The sequence below is a fragment of the Echeneis naucrates genome, chromosome 9 (genome assembly GCF_900963305.1).
Source record: "Echeneis naucrates chromosome 9, fEcheNa1.1, whole genome shotgun sequence".
Lineage (NCBI taxonomy): Eukaryota > Metazoa > Chordata > Actinopteri > Carangiformes > Echeneidae > Echeneis > Echeneis naucrates.
In genome coordinates this window covers 24,211,956-24,236,579 of record NC_042519.1, presented here as the reverse complement: position 1 = coordinate 24,236,579, position 24,624 = coordinate 24,211,956, and the positions used below count along the sequence as shown (strand labels likewise).

General features: G+C 47.3%; 2 protein-coding genes across 6 annotated transcripts; both read left to right on the top strand.

Moving 5' to 3' along the window:
• Positions 1-2,438: 2,438 nt before the first annotated feature.
• Positions 2,439-5,642, top strand: LOC115048302 (cip1-interacting zinc finger protein-like). Of its 5 annotated transcripts, none has more exons than XM_029509668.1 (12): positions 2,439-2,954; positions 3,064-3,151; positions 3,228-3,516; positions 3,597-3,922; positions 4,004-4,098; positions 4,164-4,257; positions 4,507-4,611; positions 4,694-4,849; positions 4,948-4,987; positions 5,092-5,213; positions 5,359-5,372; positions 5,405-5,642. In XM_029509668.1, the coding sequence occupies exons 1-12, from the start codon at positions 2,926-2,928 to the stop codon at positions 5,436-5,438; spliced, it is 1,392 nt and encodes a 463-aa protein (XP_029365528.1). In that variant the 5' UTR covers positions 2,439-2,925; the 3' UTR covers positions 5,439-5,642. The 5 variants fall into 5 exon arrangements, with proteins under 5 accessions (XP_029365528.1, XP_029365529.1, XP_029365527.1 ...); XM_029509672.1 differs by having other exon boundaries at positions 2,445-2,954; positions 3,600-3,673; positions 3,782-3,922; positions 5,359-5,642; XM_029509671.1 differs by having other exon boundaries at positions 2,445-2,954; positions 3,597-3,673; positions 3,782-3,922; positions 5,359-5,642.
• A 1,308-nt stretch (positions 5,643-6,950) lies between these two features.
• On the top strand, positions 6,951-11,943 carry LOC115048312 (surfeit locus protein 4-like). Its single transcript, XM_029509688.1, has 6 exons — positions 6,951-7,234; positions 9,602-9,788; positions 9,857-9,933; positions 10,444-10,487; positions 10,568-10,757; positions 10,828-11,943. The coding sequence occupies exons 1-6, from the start codon at positions 7,187-7,189 to the stop codon at positions 11,092-11,094; spliced, it is 813 nt and encodes a 270-aa protein (XP_029365548.1). The 5' UTR covers positions 6,951-7,186; the 3' UTR covers positions 11,095-11,943.
• The last annotated feature ends 12,681 nt before the right edge of the window (positions 11,944-24,624 follow it).

Here is a 24,624-nt window from a genome sequence, read left to right as displayed (position 1 = left end):
TTATTTAATAAATAAACAACAAACAGCTGTTTCCTGTCTGCATCACTTTGTCCATCACAAACTGATGGCAGTTAGACCTGGACCCTCTATAGACCAGAGGGTTACTCCAGACAGCAGGTTATGTGAAAACTGAGGGAAACTCTGAGTTTCTGCCTGTCTGCTCCCACATTCATTCCCGATCCGGTTGATATCAAAGGCCAAGTAATTGGAAATGCTTTATGTGGCGAGAGATTAGATGTCCTGGCGTTTCCAGAGGAGCATCTGTCATTTATCTCAGTAACATTCTCTGGCCACACATCACCGACCTCACACCGTGTACGTGCACTCACATCGCAGTTTCTTTTTTTTTGTTTGTTTTGTTTTTCGTTTTGCAAACGGTAGTTTTCTTTAGAACATCTGTGATGCAGAGCACTTTGGAAAGGCAACAGTGGTTTAGAGCACTGAAACTGCTGTTCCCAACGATGGGCGTGTTCCGGGACACAAACCTGTAAGAAACATCAGAGAGGAAGTCAACAGGATTCAGAAATGATATATTCTATTATTTTAAATGATTTACATTCTGCTGCTCTCCCTGTGGCAGCAGACAGCGTTTCTCCTCCATCATCCTCCTCCTGTGATGTTTCAGAATACTTCGATCTGAGTCTGGAATACTTCAACTGTTTCAGTCGGAGGCTGAACCAGGCAGATGATTGGGGGGGTTATATATATAAGTTTTATTTTTTAAAGACACCAGTTTATACTTACACCTGATGTAGGCACTTGTGTCCTGGGGGGTGACCCCGGGTGACCTCAGCTCCTCAGCCTGTCAGAGGTTTTCTGTTGGCTCAGCAGAATTCAAATGTTAATCTCTTTTTTTAAATTAGTAGATTTTATTGTGTTTGTGTACACATCGTCACTTTTTGAATGACTTCAGTAAAAATGGCTAAACATTGTATGATGTGTTCATCTACTCGGTGGGCTATTAGAGATGATGTTAAAATATTTTGTTCGGGGTTATAATTAATATTTACTTTAATTAATAGCTTAAGTCAATTTAAAAAAATAAAATTAAAATCAAAGTGAGGCACGCCTGACCTTTTAGAATGGTGTTTTTATATTTTGCTTCTTTCCTGATGAACTGCACCTAAATGAAAATCTGATTTTATTCGCGATCTCTGACGGTGAAATGTAAAATGGAAGAGTCCATCCAAACTTACGTGTTGACTCAGGTAGTAATTTCTTCTCCTGCTGCAGCGGTGTTACATTTACAGTGAAACATGTTCATCCTCTCCATCGGCCTGAATTCAGACCTCCACCTCCATCAGGGTGAAGTAACTGGATCTGTTTTTCTCGTTGTCATGGTGACTCGTGGTATCGGGGCTCCATTGATGATGGCTTTTATAGAGGTTGTGCAACTCAAAGTGAACCAACTCAGATCAGCTGTTCATTCCTACCTGGAACCCCCCTGGACCCTCTGTAGACCAGATTTGGACCACAGGAAGAGGAACAGAGGAACCTGATCCAACATGTGGTGAATCCATCAGGATTCGGTCCAGGTCCTGCCAGAGCTCAGTGATCTGGACTCGGTGTCCACATTATTTTGGACACATGGTCCAAGTTTCTTTTTCCCTTTTCAACCAGAATGAAAAACACTGACTATAGATCGACAACAGACACACAGACACAAGCTGCTCTTTATCTTCCTCTGAAGAGTCCATTTTCATTCTGTCTACTGACCATCAGGGGGCGACTTCACTGGCTGCATAAAAGCAAAAGCCAGATAATATTGAAGTCTATGGGAAAATGTCCCTCCTCCTCCCCAATGAGTTTCTGGTCTCAGTCAGAAGTGTAATATGATGTTCATTTAGAGGGAAAGGGGAGGGGTTAGGGGGCAGGGCTACTGTGGGACTGACTGAGTGAACCATCCAATCAGGAGAGAGAACTGAGTGGGTCGGGTCCACCTTCTCATCCAAACATGGCTTCTATTGGTGTAAAAAAACCAAGATGGCTGACAGAAATATGTCTTTCAATTCAGCTGATTGGCTGGTACACTGACACAGTCATGAGGTCAGCAGGTGTGTCAGAGGCAACTACAGCTGCTGCAAGGAATTATGGGAGAGTGTCATCTTGTCTCTCTCATAAAGGAAGACCCAGTGTTTCCTGTGGTAAGGTTACCATGGTTACAGGTCTATGACAAACGGATCAATATCACCAATCAGTCTCATTGATTCTCCTCTTTATCCACTTCAAACTCAGATCGGAATGAAAGTTTGTTTAAAGTTTTAGAACTGATGATCATATGAACGGATGAATTGATGAGCAGATGATCAGATGAACGGATGAAATGATGAGCAGATGATCAGATGAACGGATGAATTGATGAGCAGATGAACGGATGAACTGATGATGTGCTCCTCCCGGGTCCCGGCAGGTCGGCTGCAGTTCCCCGGGTGTCCGCGGCCTCCGGGCCGCCAGGTGTCGCTGCAGCTCCGCCTGCTGCTGTCCGAGTTTCCATGTAGCTCCGTTAGCTTTAGCAGCTGTGCGGCGAGAAGAGAACTGTAGTTCTGTTAAATTCGTCTTCATTCAACCAGAAGATTCGTTTTTCTTATCTGTCGAAGATCTGAATTTCAGACCTACTGACTTTATTCTGTTCACTTTAACCGAAACAGATCCGCATTGGAAATCTGCGTATTTAAAGTCTGTTTTCGGTGAAAACTCGGTAAAGCTCGTTATTTCATTGAAACGGAAACATTCAGGGAGCCGTCTGACAGCCTCCTTAAACTCGGCTGAGGTGGCGAACAGCCAACTTTGATAGTTTTAGATGTATTGTCAGTTAGATTCTCGACGTCGGCTGTTTTTAATTGTTCGAACGGAAATTTCGACTTGAAACCAAGTTCCTGTTTTCACACTGACGTCAGCGCTGCGACACAGAAGTCAAAGGTCATCATGGTCAAACAGCAGAGGAGGACAGGAAGGTGAGAACTTTGACCTGTTTGATGAGAACCATGGAGACCCAACCTCAGTAGACCTGGTCCAGTGGTCTGTAGGGGACTCTAATAAATACCAGCTCTGCTCTTCCTGCAGGTGGTTCCTGCCTGCAGCAGGTAACAGTGTGGCGCAGGTTCGATTCCCAGTTGGACCTGAGCAGAGGAGGCAGCCTTCCCCTCATCATGTAAAAGACCCCCTTCAGCACACACACACACACTTCTGCTGTTCATGGAGGCCTTTAATGTATATTTAATGGTCAGGTGTCAGGCAGGAAGTGCGCGGCCTCAGGGACCAGTGACAATCTGGAACACCGCAGCAGCTCCACCACCACAGAAGAAGAAGAGCGAGGAGCTGGACACCCGGGACCTGAGGGAGGCTCAGGAGGCACCAAGAGGGCCAGACTGGACGGGCAGCTCCGCGTCTCCCCAAACACAGAGCTCACTCCGTTCATCAAACCAAACACACCTGTTTCCCACAGGCAGGAGGAGTCAGCCGCTCCTACCCCGTGGTCATGTGATCAAACAGGAAGTGGTGCCTGCTTCACGGGAGGTGAGTTCACAGCAACAAAACCCTCTGTTGGATTTCATTTATCATATTTATTATATGTATTGTGTGTGTGTGTGTGTTAGTAGGTGGTGTTTCGACCAGAGCTCCGCCCCCTGACCAGGAGTCAGCTGAGCGCAGTGATGACAGCAGAGCAGCTGAGGTAGAGCTGATCTTCACTCAGGTGGGACCTCAGAGGCCTCAACCAGGACAATTAGTCTATATATATATATGTGTGTGTGTGTGTGTGTGCGCGCGCGCGCTCTCGCAGTTGCAGAGTGTGGGGTCACTAAAGGTCACCATCCAGCAGAGCAGTGAGAGCAGAGAGTTCGGGCAGACAGACAGGACAGCAGACCGACAGGCAGGCGGACTCCACTGTCACGTCTGTAACCTCACCTGTTGCTCCCTGCAGGTGAGCCTACACCCCGATCACATTATTAGGAACACCTCCACAACACCAGGGTCAACGCCTCTGTCTGTCTGTCTGGTCCAGGTGTTTCATGAACACATGTCAGGAGCAGAACACATGAAGAAACTGCACGAGATCACCAACTCTATCTGCCTCCACACACACACACTGCAGGACAGGTAAGAACACACACGCAGAGATGACACAGACTAGCGCACTCTGACATCACTGTGTCGTCCTCCAGGGGGCGTCGGCCTGGGCCTCGGCATTGGTGCGATGCCTGTCAGACTCACTTCAGTGGTGATGTCATTGTTCACCGACGAACAAAACAACACAAGGTGAGAGAAAGAGGGGGCCAATGACATTGCAGCCATTGCTGGATTTTATTGCTCTGAAGGTTTCCATGGAAACTCCTTCATTGTCAGGGACAAATATACTCAGAATCTGGATCAGCCTAGATCCTGATCCTGATCTAAGTCTTTTAAGCTGTTAACAACAGCTTTAAGAACCTTTGGAATCAGTAATTAGATGATATTTCATAGAACACTGACTGATTGATGAGGTCTGTTTGTGTGTTTCTGATCCAGTTGTGTAAGCAGCTGTGTCGGCCCTTCTGTCCGGTGTGTAAACGTCACTTCAGGACACCCAGGAAGTTTGTGGAGCACATGAAGTCTCCAGAGCACAAACAGCAGGTCAACTGCATTGAGAAAAACCAAACAGCGTCCTGCTCAGGAGCTGGGGGGTGAGTCTGATTCTCTCTCTGTCTCCTCCCAGGTTCACCTGCAGGATGTTCAGGAGGAGGAGCTGATCACTGTGGATGCTGTCGGCTGCTTCGAGGAGGAAGAGGAAGTGGAGGAAGTGGAGGAAGTGGGCGTAGCTGATGATGAAGTGGAGGAACAAACAGAGGTGACAGAGGACAAAGAGTTGGAGGTAAAACCTGCAGGGCCTGAAGAAGTCTGGAAAGTATTTGAAGTGTTGAAATGACTTTCAAGGACAAAAGCCTGTGTGTGTGTGTGTGTGTGTTGCAGACAGTGGACACACTAGAATACAACTCTCTCTGCACATATGGTACGTTCCTATTGGCTGTTGGGGAGGTGGAGGGTGGAGCTCTGCTGCCCCCCTGTGGACGCTACTCAGTTCTGCACTAACATGACATGTCTCTGTCTCAACAGGAAGTAGCTTTGTGGTTCCTGTGTCCGGCTTCCTGTGTCGACTCTGTAACAAGTTTTTCCACAGAGAGGCCACAGCTCGACACACACACTGCAGGACACACACACACTACCTTAACCTGCAGGTAACACACACACAAATGCTTCATCATTTGAAGACACTGCTAAGACTCTGAATGGTTTCATATAAACTCAGATTTAAGTCAAAATAAATAACTTCACTGGTCATTTTTCTTTACCATCGACCGTCAACTGTGTTCCTGTGTTCAGAGTCACAAAGCTCAGAGGAGAAAGGAGACGAGGACAGAGGACACATGAGGAGAAAGGAGACGAGGACAGAGGACACATGAGGAGAAAGGAGACGAGAAAGTAATAATGGCACAGAGGAATCTGCTCAGTTTGTATCCCATCATGCACCTGGGTATCTAAGGGACTAACATGTACTCAACCATCAACAGTGAGACTTTAATTAACAGGAAAATCAAAGGTTGTCACTGTGTGTGTGTGTGTCCTTCAGTCCAAATATTTAAATGAAGTAAAATTTTCAGGTTTTCTTTGTTTCATCTTTAATTAAAAATAATGTGATGAACACAAACAGCTCTAAATGCTGAATACCTGGTCCTGAAATACAGACCACCTGAGACCACCTCAGTCCACATCAGACTACATCAGTCCACATCAAATAAAATCAAATCAGATCGTAACCAAATCATAACAAAGTTACATCGAGGCACCTTGCATATAGAGCAGATTATAGAGCCTAGATTATTTAAAGAGACTAACAAATCCCCCCATGAGCAGGAAAAACTTCCTTTAAGAGGCAGAAACTTTGGGCAAAACCAGGCTGGGGGGGTCTGCCTCGACCAGTTGGGTCGAGAGTGGGGGCATGGGCGGGGGTGTAGTGTAGGGTGAGAATGAGAGCAGGAGAGGGGATATTCAAACAGGTGTAGGGAGGAACATGATGCTGCAGGAAGATGGAGATGAGGACTGGGAGAGACAGAGACTTTGGCAGAACATGGTTAGTACATGCAGTATAAATGCTTAGAACTGGGAAAAACAGGGATTTTAAAGAAGCATTGTTCTCTTCAGCGCATGCAAGGGGGGAGGAAAGGAGACAGAGAAGCTCAGTCCTTCCCCCAGCAGCCTCGGCCTACAGCAGCGTAGCTAAAGAGTAGATGACTTTAACTTTTTAACTATCAGCTCTGTCATACAGGAAAGTTTTAAGCCTGGTCTTGAAAGTTACTAAAGAGTCCGCCCCCCGGACCGATACTGGAAGTTGGTTCCATAGAAGAGGAGCCTGATAACTGAACGATCTGCCTCCAGATTTACTCTTGGAGACTCTAGGAACCACAAGTAAACCTCCATCTAGAGAGCGGAGTGGCCTGCTAGGACAGTAAGGAACTATGAGCTCTCTGAGATATGATGGAGCTTGGCCATTAAGAGCTTTATATGTTAAAAGAAGGATTTTGAATTCTACTCTATATTTTACTGGCAGCCAATGAAGAGCAGCTAACACAGGAGAGATGTGATCTCTTTTCCTAGTTCCTGTTAATATTCGTGCAGCAGCGTTCTGAATCAACTGAAGGCCTTTCAGAGATTTGTTTGGACATCCAGATAGTAATGAGTTACAGTAGTCCAGCCTAGAAGTTACAAATGCATGGACTAGTTTTTCTGCATCATCCTGAGAAAGGATGTTTCTGATTTTCCTAATGTTTCTCAGGTGGAAGAAAGCTGCCCGACTAACTTGTTTTATGTGAGGGACAAAGGACATGTCCTGGTCAAAGGTTACTCCAAGCTTTCTTACAGTGGAGCTGGAAGCCAAAGTGATGCCGTCCAGACTGATTAGATGATTGGATAGTATTTTTCTGAGGTGCTCAGGACCGAGTACAATAACTTCTGTTTTGTCAGAGTTGAGAAGTAAAAAGTTTTGTAGAAAATCATCAGTCTCAGACAGTCCACGTGGCATGCCTTTCCCCGACCCTCCCGCAGGGTACGCCCTCCCCCTCTTCGCAGAGGATTGTGGGTCGGAGGCAGCAGCAGCATCGTTACCGGGGCTCTCCTGCAGGACCGGACCGGACCGGAGCTCACCGTAAGAGAGATGGGACACGGGGACCTGATGAGCCGGGCGGAGGATGTAGCGGACCAGGTGAGCTGCTCTTACCGGAAACACAGCCGCCGAGCCGGCCGCAGACCGGGCCGGGACTCGGCCCGCCCTCGGAGCTTCGGTTACTTCGGATCAATAACCGGATCGATCGGTTCGGTGTCGTTCAGGGTCCGCGCGGAGCCGTCGGTGTCTCCTGTCGGTTTAACGACAGCTTGTGTCCGAAGAAGTGAACTCTGGTGAACTTTGTGTGGAGCAGGAAGTGAATTTGATTAGAGCAGAAAATGAATTTTAATTTTGAAATTAATAATATTTATTTATAAATTAATAAAAATGATGTCGTGCCTCCTCGTGGTGTGTTACACGTATGCCGGTGGGGGGGGGCGGGGGGGTCAGTACGCCAGCTTTCGGTGGTCCATTTTCCTCTGAGACTCATCTGTTGGTTCTGTTCATTCTGTCTGTTCTGTCTGTTCTGTTGGTTCTGTTCATTCTGTCTGTTCTATCTGTTCTGTTGGTTCTGTCTGTTCTGTCTGTTCTGTTGGTTCTGTTCGTTCTGTCTGTTCTATCTGTTCTGTTGGTTCTGTTCATTCTGTCTGTTCTATCTGTTCTGTTGGTTCTGTTCATTCTGTCTGTTCTATCTGTTCTGTTGGTTCTGTCTGTTCTATCTGTTCTGTTGGTTCTGTTCGTTCTGTCTGTTCTATCTGTTCTGTTGGTTCTGTCTGTTCTGTTGGTTCTGTTCATTCTGTCTGTTCTATCTGTTCTGTTGGTTCTGTTCGTTCTGTCTGTTCTATCTGTTCTGTTGGTTCTGTCTGTTCTGTTGGTTCTGTTCATTCTGTCTGTTCTGTCTGTTCTGTTGGTTCTGTTCGTTCTGTCTGTTCTATCTGTTCTGTTGGTTCTGTCTGTTCTGTTGGTTCTGTTCATTCTGTCTGTTCTATCTGTTCTGTTGGTTCTGTTCATTCTGTCTGTTCTATCTGTTCTGTTGGTTCTGTCTGTTCTATCTGTTCTGTTGGTTCTGTTCGTTCTGTCTGTTCTATCTGTTCTGTTGGTTCTGTCTGTTCTGTTGGTTCTGTCTGTTCTGTCTGTTCTGTTGGTTCTGTCTGTTCTATCTGTTCTGTTGGTTCTGTTCATTCTGTCTGTTCTATCTGTTCTGTTGGTTCTGTTCATTCTGTCTGTTCTGTCTGTTCTGTTGGTTCTGTTCATTCTGTCTGTTCTGTCTGTTCTGTTGGTTCTGTTCATTCTGTCTGTTCTGTCTGTTCTGTTCATTCTGTCTGTTCTGTCTGTTCTGTTGGTTCTGTTCATTCTGTCTGTTCTGTTGGTTCTGTTCATTCTGTCTGTTCTATCTGTTCTGTTGGTTCTGTCTGTTCTGTTGGTTCTGTTCATTCTGTCTGTTCTATCTGTTCTGTTGGTTCTGTCTGTTCTGTTGGTTCTGTTCATTCTGTCTGTTCTGTTGGTTCTGTCTGTTCTATCTGTTCTGTTGGTTCTGTCTGTTCTGTCTGTTCTGTTGGTTCTGTTCGTTCTGTCTGTTCTATCTGTTCTGTTGGTTCTGTCTGTTCTGTCTGTTCTGTTGGTTCTGTTCGTTCTGTCTGTTCTATCTGTTCTGTTGGTTCTGTCTGTTCTGTCTGTTCTGTTGGTTCTGTTCGTTCTGTCTGTTCTATCTGTTCTGTTGGTTCTGTCTGTTCTGTCTGTTCTGTTGGTTCTGTTCGTTCTGTCTGTTCTATCTGTTCTGTTGGTTCTATTCGTTCTGTCTGTTCTATCTGTTCTGTTGGTTCTGTTCATTCTGTCTGTTCTGTTGGTTCTGTTCGTTCTGTCTGTTCTGTTGGTTCTGTTCGTTCTGTCTGTTCTATCTGTTCTGTTGGTTCTGTCTGTTCTATCTGTTCTGTTGGTTCTATTCGTTCTGTCTGTTCTATCTGTTCTGTTCGTTCTGTCTGTTCTGTTGGTTCTATTCGTTCTGTCTGTTCTATCTGTTCTGTTGGTTCTATTCGTTCTGTCTGTTCTATCTGTTCTGTTGGTTCTGTTCATTCTGACTGTTCTGTCGGTTCTGTCTGTTCTATCTGTTCTGTCTGTTCTGTTGGTTCTGTCAGTTCTGTTGAGGGGTGGAGGTCAAACTGATAACTTTCTCTAAGTGCGCTGTAATGACGTCACCAGTTGTCGTGATTTAACTTTTATTATGTCATTTGTTAGTTTTTCATTCATCTGAACCGCACACAACACACACACATCCTGACTGGTTACTTAGCAACCGTTCCTGTTGGTCACCTGACAGGAAGCCCAACGGACTGATGATCACAGTTTAAGTGAAAATGAATCATTAATAATGATCAGTAAATTGGTAAAATGATCTGCAGGGCCAGTGAGCCACAGACCGCATCCTCAAAACTAATGGACGATTAATCTGCCCCCCCCCCTCTCCAGTTCCTCCGGGTCACCAAGCACTACCTGCCCCACGTGGCCCGGCTCTGCCTAGTCAGCACCTTCCTGGAGGACGGAGTCCGCATGTGGCTTCAGTGGGCGGAGCAGAGCGAGTACATCGATTCCACCTGGAACTGTGGACGCTTCCTCGCCAACATCTTTGTGCTACTCAACTTGCTGGGGCAGCTGGGTAATTTACACACACGCACACACCGTCCTCAGATGAAGAACGAGAGCTGACTGACTGTGTGTACGCAGGCGGCTGTGTGCTGATCCTCAGCAGGAACTTTGTTCAGAACGCCTGCTTCGCTCTGTTTGGGATCATCGCCCTGCAGGTAAGCCTGATTCGTTCATATCTCAGAGCTGTGACAGTATTCAGCCGTTTGTTCATCCAGAATGTGGCAGCAGGTCGTTGGTCTGCTGCGTTTAAATGCCAAACATCAGCAACAGCAAGGCTGAACCAAAAGTCGATCTCACCCTTCGGGCTCCTGTAGCTCAGAGGGCGCTGAGCTTGGTATTTCCTGACGTGAGCTGTGCGCAGGGACTCACAGTCTGGTCCGCCATCTTGGACAGCGATGTATAGCAGCTCCAATGGACTGATACTGATTGACGAGAAAATGTGAAATAAGGACATTTGACACTTTAACCCCAAAACAAGTAAAATTCAAACTTGTTTTGAATAATTTCTTCACCATTTGTTTTTAAGGAAAATGAAAAAAAAAAAAAAACATCTGAGATTTTATTTAGATGCCAACTCAAAGTGAAAGCTCAGAGAACTTCTGTCTTAAAAACACGTTCAGGTCAGTCTTATTTTGAAAGTCTGCTGGTTTCCTGTCTCCTTGCAGACGCTGGCCTACAGCATCCTGTGGGACCTGAAGTTCTTAATGAGGTGAGTCTTTGACCTTTGACCTGCAGCAGGAACTTTACCTCACAGGTTCATTAACGTGACCGTGCCCCCTACTGCTGCAGGAATCTGTCTTTGGGGGGGGGTCTGCTGCTCCTGCTGGCTGAGTGTAGGGAGGAGGCTCGCAGCATGTTCGCCGGAGTCCCATCCCTCGGTCATCAGAGTTCTCCGAAGCACCTCCTGCAGCTGGGGGGTCGAGTCCTCCTGGTCCTGATGTTCCTGACACTGCTACACCTCGACCTGAGCCTGTTCACTGTGAGTCCACACAACATGACACCAGCCTGTTGGGTGAAGCCAGATGCTAACTCCCCCCCCCGGTTTTCAGTTCCTGCAGAACCTGGTGGGCACGGCACTGATGGTCCTGGTGGCTGTGGGCTTTAAGACCAAGCTGGCAGCTCTGACTCTGGTGGTCTGGCTGCTCTGCATCAACTTCACCTTCAATGCCTTCTGGACCGTCCCCTCCTACAGGCCCATGCACGACTTCCTCAAGTACGACTTCTTCCAGACCACATCAGTGATCGGGGGCCTGCTGCTGGTGGTGGCCCTGGGCCCTGGGGGGGTCTCCATGGACGAGAAGAAGAAGGAGTGGTGAGGGGAGGAGGGAGGAGGACAGGTCAGCGTGTCGTCTTTCATTCATCACTCCGTTCATCCTGGAAAATAACAGCAAGTCTGTTTGTTCTGGACTCAGCAGGTTTTAGATTCAGGGATCCACACAAACCAGAGCTTCAGGTCCACTTCTTGTCCACTGGTCTTGAAGTGTCTGTGCTCAGGATGTTTCCTCCGGCCCTGATGAAGAGGAGGAGGAGGATGTCATAGTGGCCTTCATCCCCACAGACAGATTCGGTCATAGTGACCTTTGACCCCGGGCTCCCATCAGTCCATTCATCAAACTGTTTCGTTAACCAGCTGCTAGCTTTGCTAATGTTAGCCACAATTAGCAACCAGAGCCACTTCAGTTTGAGGTGTTGTCAAGGTAACAAGAAACAACAGGACTGAAGTCCAGAGCGGCCTCGACGCTAGATGGGTCCAGCCCAGATAAGTCAGACTCAGACTGGGTTCATTTTCCAGCTGATTGGAGTGATTCAATGAGGACACGGCTCTCTATTTATTTTACACTTGTCTCCCTCTCTACATCTCACATGTTCTGTGTGTGTGTGTGTGTGTGTGCGCGCGCTGCTGTTTCAGCATTATGACTCTGAGCTGTCTCAGATTGTAATGAGTGAGTTTGTCCAGCAGGTAGAGCTGTTCACTCGTTCATCTGTTCACTCCTTCATGGCTTTGGTTGTTCATAACACACAAAATAAACATGTCTGATTTTATTACTATTTTTATACAGCAGGACGTCACAGTGTGTTTGTTTGTGTTTCTGTCTGCAATTGTGACAAAGTGAAATAATTTTCTACGACGTGTTTTTGTAGAAGTTTAATAAAGTTGTCAGCATTGCTAACATTGTGTTTTTTCTCTTATTGTGAAAAGTCCATCACACCTGAAACCACTTCCTGCTCCAGACCTGGTCTGAACTGGTCTACAGGACTACCTGTGAGACTTAGAGTCAGAGTCATGATCACCTGATATCACACCTGAATGAATGAATGAATGAATCAGCTGTGAGGAGCAACTCCCTGGTGATCACACCCGTACCTGAACGCACCATCAAACAGTTCAGTCACACACCTCACACAGGCACATTTGATGAAGTCGTGATGCACGCACACACACAGACTCACACAGACATATACACACACCCTTCCAGCTGCTGCCTTTTGGAAAAAGGCAATCAATAACTCATAATTGCTGTGTGTGTGTTCATAGTTCGTGTATTTGTGTTGTGTGTCTGTGTGTGGTGATCAGGTGCTGCCCTTGGCCGCAGTCTGCAGGTTATTAGGCAGGACAAAACCCACCGGACACTGGTGTGTGTGTGAAGGTCTACTGGTTGTGCGACCTCTCTGCTCTAAGTGAATATTGAACTCTTCTTCTGTGATTTTCCAGCTGCGTATTTCCTCCCTCTCTGCTGTCAGGCTGTCTTGTCCTCAGCAGGTGAGTTAACAAGGTCACAGTCATCATTCTGTTATCATGTTTTATTCTGACATTTTAAAAATGATGAGCTTAAACGTCCGTGTTCAAAGAGTTAAAGGTCTCTATCTTAATATTAACAGTTAAATATTTCCATTAAATGTCCATATTTCAGTTTGGAACTTTGTCTTTATTTTGAAGGGCTGGTATCCATCAGCAGATATATTTGTATATATTTATATTTGTTTTGTTCTTCTCTCTCAGGCTTCTCTTAGGAGCTCCAGGAGCAGCACGACACTCAGTAATTTCAGATTTAAGGTGAAACACAGAGGAGCTTTGTCCCAGAAGTCCTGTAGGTTGGTTCGAGGCTCAGTTTGTGAAAACAGGCTGTGGGCACACAGACCTTCGGTTCCTGCTGTAATTACGTTGGTCAGCAGGGGGCGCTGCTACTGCATTTGTGTGTTCGTGGCGCATTGTGTAGATCGTTGTGTCTAATTCAAGTCTGCAGGAAGACACAACTGATCATGGTGGCATCAAAACAGGGAAAAATGAAGGTCTGCTGTAATTAACATCATTTTAAACATCTGGCAGCTCTGATAAAGATTATTGGTCTTCAGAGGTCAGAGTCTCTGGGATCAAGCTGGTGTCATAGCGGAGGGTCATATCTGGGTGAGTTCAGGAAATATTCTGTTCTCCTTCTGACTCAAGATATCACCCCTGTTTTCACTTTTCATTATAAAAGAAAATTACTTTTCCTTCTTTTCGTTTTTCTGTTAATGAACAAAAATGTTTAGTCTCAAGTGAAAATTGTGCCCAGATGTATACATTAATCATAATAATTATTATATTAATTACTGCTGTAACATTGTACATGTTACGATTTTAAGATGTTTGAAAGAAAATAAATTTGAAGTTAAGGCGTTTGATCATGTGAAAATTTTAAAAATTCAATTAAACCCAGTAAAAACTGATTAAATATTGAATTCACTGATTCACAAAGATCATTGTCACATTTTAAGTGTTTTATAATGAATATCACAAACATATTACTTATTACTAAATTATTGGATTACAACAATTATCAAGTAATACACAATACACAAAAACAATTTTAACAATAAAATACTACAACAAAAAAAATATGACTTTTATATGGTTTGTCTCTGTGTGTCTCTGTGTGTCTCTGTGTGTCTCTGTGTGTGTCTGTGTGTTGTCAGTTAATGATGCATCTCTCTCAGACTCCATACTCGCTCTGACGCCATATTGATCGTGCGGTGTCTGATTGGTTCTCTTCTTTCTGACCTGATGATGAAATCGATGCTCCCACAGATCAGACTCATGAAGGGGAGACATGAAGCAAAGCATGCTGGGTAGAGAGCCGCGGCCTGTAGAGAACTGAGTGGACTGACTGTTTCTCATCTGTTAGCTGCCTCAGCTAATGATTGTCGCTCCTGGCAGGCTGACAATGGAGACAGATGTTAGTGAGTGAAGTTTGAACTAGCTGTTGGTTGTTGATGAGAAGTTTGCAACAAAGTCAGTTCATCCAACGAACAGTTTAGTGAAAACAGATGCTGTAAAATAAAAGATGAACTGATGACAGACAACTAACCCTAACCCTGCTCCTGACACTTTGCCGCTAAAATAAACCGTCCAATTTAACAGGACCAGCGTCAACAGCGGCTCATGCTAACATTAGCTATGTAGCAACACAGAGGACTTGAAATCTGAAGAAAAGAGACGCTGATCTGAGACCGGCGTGTCCGCACGGTCTGATGTGTATCCAGTCCGATCTGAAGGTCCCAGATCTCTGGATCTCTGTACGGGCCATAAATTATGATTTGATGAAATAAACAAACTTAAATTTAGATTTGAATTTGACTAAATGCCGTCTGGACAATCAGGTGAAGAAACATTGTAAAAGTGATTCAACAAAGGCAGGAAATAGTATGCTGAACTTTGACCCCTGCTGGTGTTGAGGAGAGTCACCTGATAAGGTCAGAGGTGGCAGGGGTCAGGACTGAGGTCGGACAGGAGATTCCGATAAGATCCAGCTGTTATGTCTTCTGATGATGACATCACAGGAGGCAGACCCCAGAGCCCTCCACAATCGAACAGCTATGTTGTGTCACTTCTGATGTCATCACCTAGCAACAGAACCTGATGTTGAGATCAGAGTGACCTGAGGCCTTGTTTCTGATTGGATGATCAACAAAGAATTCTCATTGGTCGTCCTTCAGCAGCAGGGCAGCCATGTTGGGGCCCACTGTGATGTCATTAACACACTTCTCTGTCACGATCACACACTAATCAATAACTTTATTGATTTTCTGTGGATCGGTCCAAACGACAACAAAAACCACTGTTTTTGTTTGTTTGATGGGAAGAGGACCTGCTGAAGTGAGTGTCTCTGCCTGATGGAGACGACAGGAAGTTTGTCAGGTGAAGCTGGTCTGGGCTGAAGGATTTGGTCTGACCCTTTGTGGTGGAAGCGCCGTCATTCTCTGCTGATCGTCATGAGGACGGTTCTTCCTGCTCCCCATGATTGGACGCCGCGGCTCGCGCCGCGCAAAATGAAAGCTGCTCTTACCCACCTGCTGCTGAGGCTCCACACAAGGACAGAGGCTTTTAATTCACGGCATCTGCATTTGAATGTATCTGTGTGTGTGTGTGTTCCTAAATGAAGAGCTCAATCAGGAGAAAGTCATTATTACTGATGAACAAAGTCCAAGGCCACAGGAGCTGGCCTTGTGATACACGAATGGGCCTTTTAGTGCGCATGCATGCACACACGCACACACACACACACACACACGTCCTTCAGTCACTTTGCTCCATAAAAGGAGAAACTGTCAGCATCTCCTCGTGCTAATGGAGAACCTGTATATAACTCTCTCTCCTGACCTCAGACTGTAAACAAACATGGACGCCACTTCTGTGACATCAGCTCACCGCTGCCGTCTTGGCAGCATCTGACTCCGCCCCCCTAATATCCAACTGACCAAGCATGGTCAGAACAGTGGTAATAAGACCCCCCCCCCCCGTCCTCCTCTTCCTCCTCTCCTCCTCCCCTCCTCTCCTCTCCTCTCCTCCTCTCCTCTCCCCTCCTCCCCTCCTCTCCTCTCCTTTCCTCCTCCCCTCCTCTCCTCTCCTTTCCTCCTCTCCTCCTCCTCCCCTCCTCCTCTCCTCTCCTTTCCTCCTCCCCTCCTCTCCTCCTCCTCTCCTCCTCCTCTCCTCTCCCCTCCTCCCCTCCTCTCCTCCCCTCTCCTCCTCCCCTCCTCTCCTCTCCTTTCTTCCTGTCCTCCTCCTCCCCTCCTCTCCTCCTCTCCTCTCTCCTCCTCTCCTCTCCCCTCCTCCCCTCCTCCTCTCCCCTCCTCTCCTCTCCTCCCCTCCTCTCCTCTCCTTTCCTCCTCTCCCCTCCTCTCCTCTCTCCTCCCCTCCTCTCCTCTCCTTTCCTCCTCCCCTCCTCTCCTCTCTCCTCCTCTCCTCTCTCCTCCTCTCCTCTCCTTTCCTCCTCTCCTCCTCCTCTCCTCTCCCCCCCTCCCCTCCTCCTCCCCTCCTCCTCTTCCTCCTCTCCCCTCCTCTCCTCTCCTCCTTTCCTTCCTCCTCTCCTCTCTCCTCCTCTCCTCTCCTTTCCTCCTCCCCTCCTCCTCTTCCTCCTCTCCCCTCCTGCTCTTCCTCCTCCCCTCCTCCCCTCCTCTCCTCTCTCCTCCTCTCCTCTCCCCTCCTCCCCTCCTCCTCCCCTCCTCCTCTTCCTCCTCTCCCCTCCTCTCCTCTCCTCCTTTCCTTCCTCCTCTGACTGACAGACTGACATTATGAAGCATTTAGACACTCAGTGGGTAGAAACTACAGGCTAATTACACACACGCACCTATCAGGTATAAAAGCTTTTTCCAACCAAGAATAAAATGAAGACAGAGTAGAGTGAGCAAGAGGAGGAGAGGAGAGGAGGAGGAGCATATGATCTGTTGATGATTAAATGGCTCCTGTCTCAGGTTCTTCACACAGTCTGTCTGAGGTTTGTTCCCATCGATCGGTTCCTGAAGGATCAATAATTCTGATGTTGTATTTAGACTAAAGTCAAGCAGATCAATACCAAACTAATAGATCCATCACGTGTGAGCAGCTTCTATCTCCTCCTCCTCCAACACGCTGACCATGTGAGGGAGGCCACAGGAAGTTGACCCCCCCCACTGTAGCAGTCCAGTGCAGACCATGCAGAATGTGGCGTTCAGGGCGGCGGCAAGTGCAGCAGGTTCTTTTCTGGTGTGAGAAAGGTGTAATTCACCGTTCTGAGTGTTTCCTGTGTGGAGCTGTCAGCTGACGGGCTGCTGCTCACAAAGACTTCATTCACATTCACACACAAAATTATCCCCCTTCAGCCTGACAAGTACCCCGCCGTTCACACACACACACACAGTTCAGTATTAAAAGGCAGCTGTCATTAAGGCCTACTGTGAAGTACTACTGTGTGTGTGTGTGCGTGATGCCATTAGGCGCCCACTGTGGCGAGGCTCAGTCCACTCTGGCCCACGGCATGCTGGGAAAATCTTCAGCTTCCCTGCCGGTCTCAGCCCAGAGCCAGAGAGCTAAATGACAGGTTGACTCCTCCTAGACGCCCTGCACTGCAAATCCAGCGCGCCCTCCACTGCTACCCTGCAATTAACACACTGCAGAGAGGGGGTACCTGGTGTTGGTGTGTACTTGGTGTGTATTTAGTGTGTGCTTGTTGTGTACCTGTAGGGTCAGTGTTACATCACTTCCTGTCCTCTCTGCTCTAATTGATAATTATCCAATCAAACATGAACACTTGTCCAACAATTAGCTGCTAATTGACCCGAGAGACAAATCCAACCCCACAGCTACGCTCTGTGTGTGTGTGTGTGTGTGTGTGTGTGTGTGTGTGTGTCTCAGTCAGTCTCTAATGGATCGGTGTGTGAATTCATTACTGTGTCATTTAAAAGGCGGCTTGAACCCCACAGAGTTAAATTACTGCTGTGTGTCTATGTCTCGCTCTCTCTCTCAGGTGGATGGACTACGACACAGAAGAACTGTGTTCGATTCCTGCGTGACAGAACATTGAAACCCAATGAGACCAAGTCAGTCTGGACTAGGGTCCGTCAGGGTGGACTCACACTCAGACCAGAGGAGGAGTCATCGCTAAGACGCTGTTGTCATGGTTACAGCAGTCATCACGCAGACTGGACTGACGGTGGTCCAGAGGCTTCCGTTTCCATAGTTATGACAGCCATGCCTTCGTTTTCAACTTGACCAGAATTGGCCCTCACAGGCTGCGGTGTCCGGAGATGATGAGGAACCCATACTTCCTGAACTGACAGTCTCCATTGTCATGGTTACCACAACAACAACAAACTGTCATTGAGAATGGAAATAATGTGGGAATCGAACACATTTCCTCCTGACCTGCACTTCCGTCTCCAGCTGGAGGAGACCAAACACTGAGCTCACAGAGTGTCAGCAGGTGAGTGTTCCTCATCACACACCACTGTGTGTATGTGTGATCCTGTAGGTTTGTATAGTAGTGTTGTATGTGCTCTCACACCTCAGGAGACACAACATCTGTTTATGTTGACAAAGCATCTGAACACCTGGAGGACAACAACAGAAGAGACGAAACACTAAGGTTATACACATCCTCAGCTCTTTGTGTGTCTTTAGTGTGCGTCACAAAGAGAGTCAGACAAACACAAACACACTCATTATTTTTGAAAGACGTGTTTTCATGTTTTGATTCTGCAACAAAAAACAAAAACAGATTCAACCATCAAAACATGTTTATGATTAAAAAACAGAGAGACAGCCAGGCAGAGAGAGAGACAGGCAGAGAGAGAGACAGAGAGAGAGAGAGAGAGAGACAGACAGAGAGAGAGACAGAGAGAGAGAGAGAGAGAGCCAGACAGACAGAGAGAGACAGGCAGAGAGAGAGACAGAGAGAGAGAGAGAGAGAGAGAGACAGACAGAGAGACAGACAGACAGAGAGAGAGAGAGAGAGTGAGAGAGACAGCCAGGCAGAGAGAGCGACAGAGAGAGAGACAGAGAGGGGCAGACAGACAGAGAGAGAGAGAGAGAGTGAGAGAGACAGCCAGGCAGAGAGAGCGACAGAGAGAGAGACAGAGAGGGGCAGACAGACAGAGAGACAGACAGTAAACAGTGAGACTCTGGCTGATTAGAAGGGGACGGAGGAGGGCGTTGGTGTTCAGGGTCTTTTCAGCAGAAACACACAAAAAGCCCAACATTTTCATCAGCTGCAGCACAAACAAAAGACACAACACAAAGAGCTGAGGAGACACAAACACACAAACAAACAAACAAACACAAGGACATGCTGAACCAAACAAAACTCATTTAATTTCATCTCAATAAATTAATTCTTAAATCATTTAATAAACATGATGAGAGGGGCCACACTGAGGGGCCAGAGGGAGCTGAACTCTGGTCTGAATAGCCTTAGTTATTGTTCATTCCCTCCACTGGCTAAAAGAAGTCAGATAGTATTGAAGTCTATAGGAAAATGACTTTTAAGCTGTTAGTCTTTGAAAAATTAGTGCATTCAAGGTCACTTAAGGTCATAAAGGTCATAAAGGTCAGAGAATCAGAAGGTTTTCATCCTCCTCCTCCATCAGGAACATTGCTGCAGCAGGTACCAACTACCAGCTGCTCTTTGTCCTGTGTGAGTGTGTGACCATAAAAATGTGTCCATCTGTTTGCAAGAACTCCCACAGCTGTGGCCTCAGAGGAGAGGAGTGTGTGTTAGTTTTGACTGATGAGTGTGTATTGTGTTGATGTCCATTAGAGGTCAAGGTGTAATAGCTGATCATCTGTCTGAAAAACCTGTGAGTCAATTATGTACCAGTTAGTGTGTGAGTGTGTACAGTTTTTATTGTGATCTTCATACAATTTTTATTTGCGTGTCTTATTAATGCTACGTATCTAACAATAACATTGTTGCGTTCACAACATTAGACATGATGGACAGGAAGTGACGGTGAGGAGACAGACAGGGATCACCTTTTTAGCATGCTAACTTGAGCAGAGAAAGAATTTTCCTTCCTGAATGACGTTTCATTGCTAACATTAGCATTAGCTGCTAGAAAAAACGCTCCTGTAAAGGAAATCTATCTGTATTGCAGGCACCAATGATGCTAACATAAACTTAAAAATCAAGAAGATTTTCTTTGACCTGAGTCTGTTTAGATAAATATAAATAAACTATTGACCTTTAACCGCCTTCATCATCATCATCCTCATCATTGAAAAGTCATCAGGAACCAGAAATGATTCAAACGTCCAGATATCATGTGAGGTAACGACGTCGAAGGTGTTTCCATACAGAGAGCATCCAATCTATTATTATTGTTGTTGTTGTTATTATTATACATCAGAGAGAAACTCTCAGCCATCAGATAAGTATTGATGTGAGGCAGTTAAAGGAAGAAGTGATACAGACCTACTGAGTGAACGCACACACACGCACGCACACACACACAGACATACACATTCAAAATCGGCTAATTGAATTTCATGGCCTGTCTTTGTTGCAGACTCACCACCTTCTGTTACTGTTGTAGTGCTTTGTAACTGTGTGCGTGTGTGTGTCAGTGTGTGTGTCTGTGTGTGTGTAATGGGGGGTTAGAGGGAGGGTTGTTTCTATGAAATGGTTCTTTTGCAACAAATGGCTCTTTTCAGCGGCTGTGTGTATAAGAGTGTGTGTGTGCAGGTAATAGACAAGCCTATATACTCCTAAACAATAGTGCCCCTCCCCCGGTGGAGGTGGGGGGGCGATGGAGGATCAAGGCCTTTACAGCCAATGAATTCATTATAGCTGCTTTCTGGCTGAGGAGGCGCTGCCTCGTCTTCATTGCGCTGAAATGAGCAATAAAAGAGGCTTAGGGAGGTGACGGGGGAAGGAGGGGGTCAGTGGGGTGATTGGAGTTGGGGGGGGGGTCTCAGGAAACAAGAGAGAAACTTTTGTGGGAGAAGAAAGGCAGGAGTGTGGAGAATGGGCGCTGACGGGTGGGCTAATCTGGAATCCATCTGCTGCCCCCTTCGCCGTTTTCATGACCCCCCCAGCACCTTTAAATGACACCCAAACATCGGACTAAATGTTTTTGGACAGGGGGCTTTGTCAGCGACCCCCCCGGCACCCAGCCTACTGAGACACAAAGAGCCCCCCCAAAATACTTTATAATTAGATTAAAACTTGAGAAAGATGAAGTGTGTGAGTGACAGACTGAGACCTGTCTATCTGTCCGTCTGGACTCTAATAGTGTATTTGTTGTTGTTGTTATCTGACAGACGATCAGCAGCAGAGAAGATTGGAAGAGTCAACTCAGCAGGAGGTTCAGACTTTAATATCACTGCGAGAAGAAGAAATCAGGCTGTTTGTATTCAGACAGATTCTTCATCCTCCTCATCCTCATCTGCCCAAAAACACAATTTCACTGCAAGATAAACTTCATCCACACAACACAACAAAATGTGTCTCAGTCATCTTCTCACATTAATGTTGTATTTTCATGAACAGTCTGATTTACAGCTTCTGTTGTGTGTTTGTTTTGTTTTAATATCTGTGTTTTTGTCGCACCTGTGTCTCTTCGTAGTGAAGGTTACAGGAAATGAAGTGAGGAACACCACGAGGAACCTGTGGACCAGGTCGGTCTTTGGGGGACAGTCTCTGGGGGAGCAGATCAGTCTGTGGTGGACCAGCTCGGTCTGTGGTGGACCAGCTCACTCTGTGGGGGACCAGCTTGGACTGTGGGGGACCAGCTCGGTCTGTGGGGGACCAGGTCGGTCTGTGGGGGACCAGCTTGGACTGTGGGGGACCAGCTTGGACTGTGGGGGACCATCTTGGTCTGTGGGGGACCTGTTCAGTCTGTGGGGGACCAGCTCGGTCTGTGGTGGACCAGGCCAGTCTGTGGTGGACCAGCTCGGTCTGTGGGGGACCAGGTAAGTCTGTGGGGGACCAGCTTGGACTGTGGGGGACCAGCTCGGTCTGTGGGGGACCAGCTCGGTCTGTGGGGGACCAGGTCAGTCTGTGGGGGACCAGGTCAGTCTGTGGGGGACCAGGTCAGTCTGTGGGGGACCAGCTTGGACCTGTGGGGGACCAGCTCGGTCTGTGGGGGACCAGCTCGGTCTGTGGGGGACCAGCTTGGACTGTGGGGGACCAGCTCGGTCTGTGGGGGACCAGGTCGGTCTGTGGGGGACCAGCTCGGTCTGTGGGGGACCAGGTCGGTCTGCGGGGGACCTGTTCGGTCTGTGGGGGACCAGCTTGGACTGTGGGGGACCAGCTCGGTCTGTGGGGGACCAGCTCGGTCTGTGGGGGACCAGGTCAGTCTGTGGGGGACCAGGTCAGTCTGTGGGGGACCAGGTCAGTCTGTGGGGGACCAGCTTGGACTGTGGGGGACCAGCTCGGTCTGTGGGGGACCAGCTCGGTCTGTGGGGGACCAGCTTGGACTGTGGGGGACCAGCTCGGTCTGTGGGGGACCAGGTCGGTCTGTGGGGGACCAGCTCGGTCTGTGGGGGACCAGGTCGGTCTGCGGGGGACCTGTTCGGTCTGTGGGGGACCAGCTTGGTCTGTGGGGGACCAGCTCGGTCTGCGGGGGACCTGTTCGGTCTGTGGGGGACCAGCTCGGTCTGTGGTGGACCAGCTCGGTCTGTGGGGGACCAGCTCGGTCTGTGGGACACCAGCTCGGTCTGTGGGGACCAGCTCGGTCTGTGGGGGACCAGGTCGGTCTTAGGGGGACCAGCTCGGTCTGTGGGACACCAGCTCGGTCTGTGGGGGACCAGCTCGGTCTGTGGGGGACCAGGTCGGTCTTAGGGGGACCAGTGCTTGGTGTGTGCTCAGAGTGAGCTGTACTGAGCGCGCTCAGTGGAGCAGGTGATGCAGGAGGAAGTCGGCTCCATACATTTAGATGTGCTGCGATGAGGGGGCGTGTCCCGCCGCTCTAATGTGTAATGGATTCAGTCAGCGGGGGGGCACAGTAATGAGTCGTCTAAAAGCAGCAGCCTGCAGTAATACAGCCCCCCTCACCTGTCTGTCTGCATCCCTCCCTCCCCCCGCTCTGCTGCAGAATGTGGACAGAAGTATGTGGACCCCCCCCCCCCCGACGTTCAACAGCTCACTGTAATTATATGATAATGAGCTCCAGGAATACTACCTCTAATACCTGGACTCAGTCTGGACCAGGACCAGGACCCAACCCCCTGGGGGTGTCTGGATTCAACTGCATTAAAGGACCTGTTTTGACTGAAGACCAGGTGAGGCAGGTCCTGCAGGTCCAGGCTGAAACACCGGACCTGAAGGACCTTCAGGGAGGATGACGAAAATTGTGAAGATCTGAATCTTTCAGCAGTTTCAAAACAGAAAGACGACATGAACAGAAAAAGAATAATCCAACAGTCTGACGGCGGGGGGGTCATCAAAGCGTTGACATGGTAACGTGACGATGTCAGATGATGTCAGCACGACGACAATTCAGCCAAGGTTGAAGATGAGGAAGAGGAGGATGAACTCAGATGAACCCCCCCAGAGACACCTCTAGGTTTTTCTTTTGAACTTACTATTTTAAAACACTCTGAATGTTTCCTTCTTTTTAACAGAAAAGTTCCTCTCATGTGTTTGGTCGTTCTGGAGCTGATCTGAAGTTTCTATCGTTATCTGATCAGGAGTTCTGCTGATGAAACATCAGCTCCAAATATCTGATTGTCCACGTCTCTCTGTCTGTCGCTGCTGGGCTGACCGAGGGGACATGACACTACCTGTCTTGCCCAGATGCATGCTGGGAACAGACTGTAGGAGGGTTCAGTGATGACAGAGTCAGTAACTGAAGACTGAATGAAGGGGGGGGCTTGGCCGCCCAGTGAGAGAAAGCTGGGTGGGGGGGCGGTAAAGACGAGTGAGTATTAGTGTCAAATGGTCCGTGAACTGAGAGGCTTGTCTAAATGTGAACTCAGAATAATTTGTGTTTCTGAGTCAGTCCAACTGCAGTGAACTGAGGGTGGTTCTGACTCTGACTCTTCATCAGTGTAACATCATCATCTTCATCCTGCTGATAAACAATAAACAAACCACGCACACAATGATGATGACGATGATCGAAAGAAGATTATTTTTTTCAATAATATACAATAGTTTATAGATTATTATTAATATAGACCATTGTGATACATCTGACCATGTTTGATTGCACTCAGCCATCTGGGTGTGTGTGTGTGTGTGTGTGTGTGTGTGTAAAGAGGTCTGCAGAGTGGAAAATGATGGCTTGTGAAGAGGCTGTTGTTGGACGTCAACAGGAAACACTAACAGCCTTAAGTGGCATTAAAGACCCACTATAGAGAGAGTGTGTGTTTGTGTGTGTGTGTGTGTGTCCCTTAATTGGAGCCCTGTTTGTTGGACCATGTGGAGCTCCTCTCTCTCTCTGTGCCTCAGTGAAGGAAAGCAGAGCTTGAAATGGAGAAATAAATGAACTAGTTTTCACTTCATCATCAGCTAATCAGCAAAACTTTGTCAAACCGTAATACCGTAAAAATAAAGGAGTTTCAGGTGGGGGATAGCGTATATTCACTATAGAGATCAACTATACTGATGATGATGATGTCATTATTCCAGTTGTTCTATAAGCTATAGCACATTTATTTCAGAGTCGTTGGTTCAGTTCAGCTCAGGTGGAGGGATCACTTGACCGTGTGACACCACCAGGTGTGTGTGAATGAGGGAAGATCAGAGGTCACCTCAGGTTATCTGGGTCAGGTATGCTGATATTGACTCGTGTCAAACTTTTCCTCCACCTGCTGACAGTGCGATGACCTTTGACCTTTAGGATGCCATTCTTGATGCTGACTCAAGGCGGCCGAACCAATCTCGTCTGTCCCAGCAGCTGAGGGCGATAACAAAAATTTTCAGACTTTATTAAATTAATTTCTTTGAGGAAAGTGTGACAAAACACTAAATATTTGGTAAATGAGTGGACATTCTGTTAATAACAGTAATAACGCGAATGTCCCAGTCAGGACACTGTGGCTGTGGAATCTGTGTATTATATGACAGAAGAGGTGTTCTGGCTGACGACCCCCTCATGTGATATCAGAAATG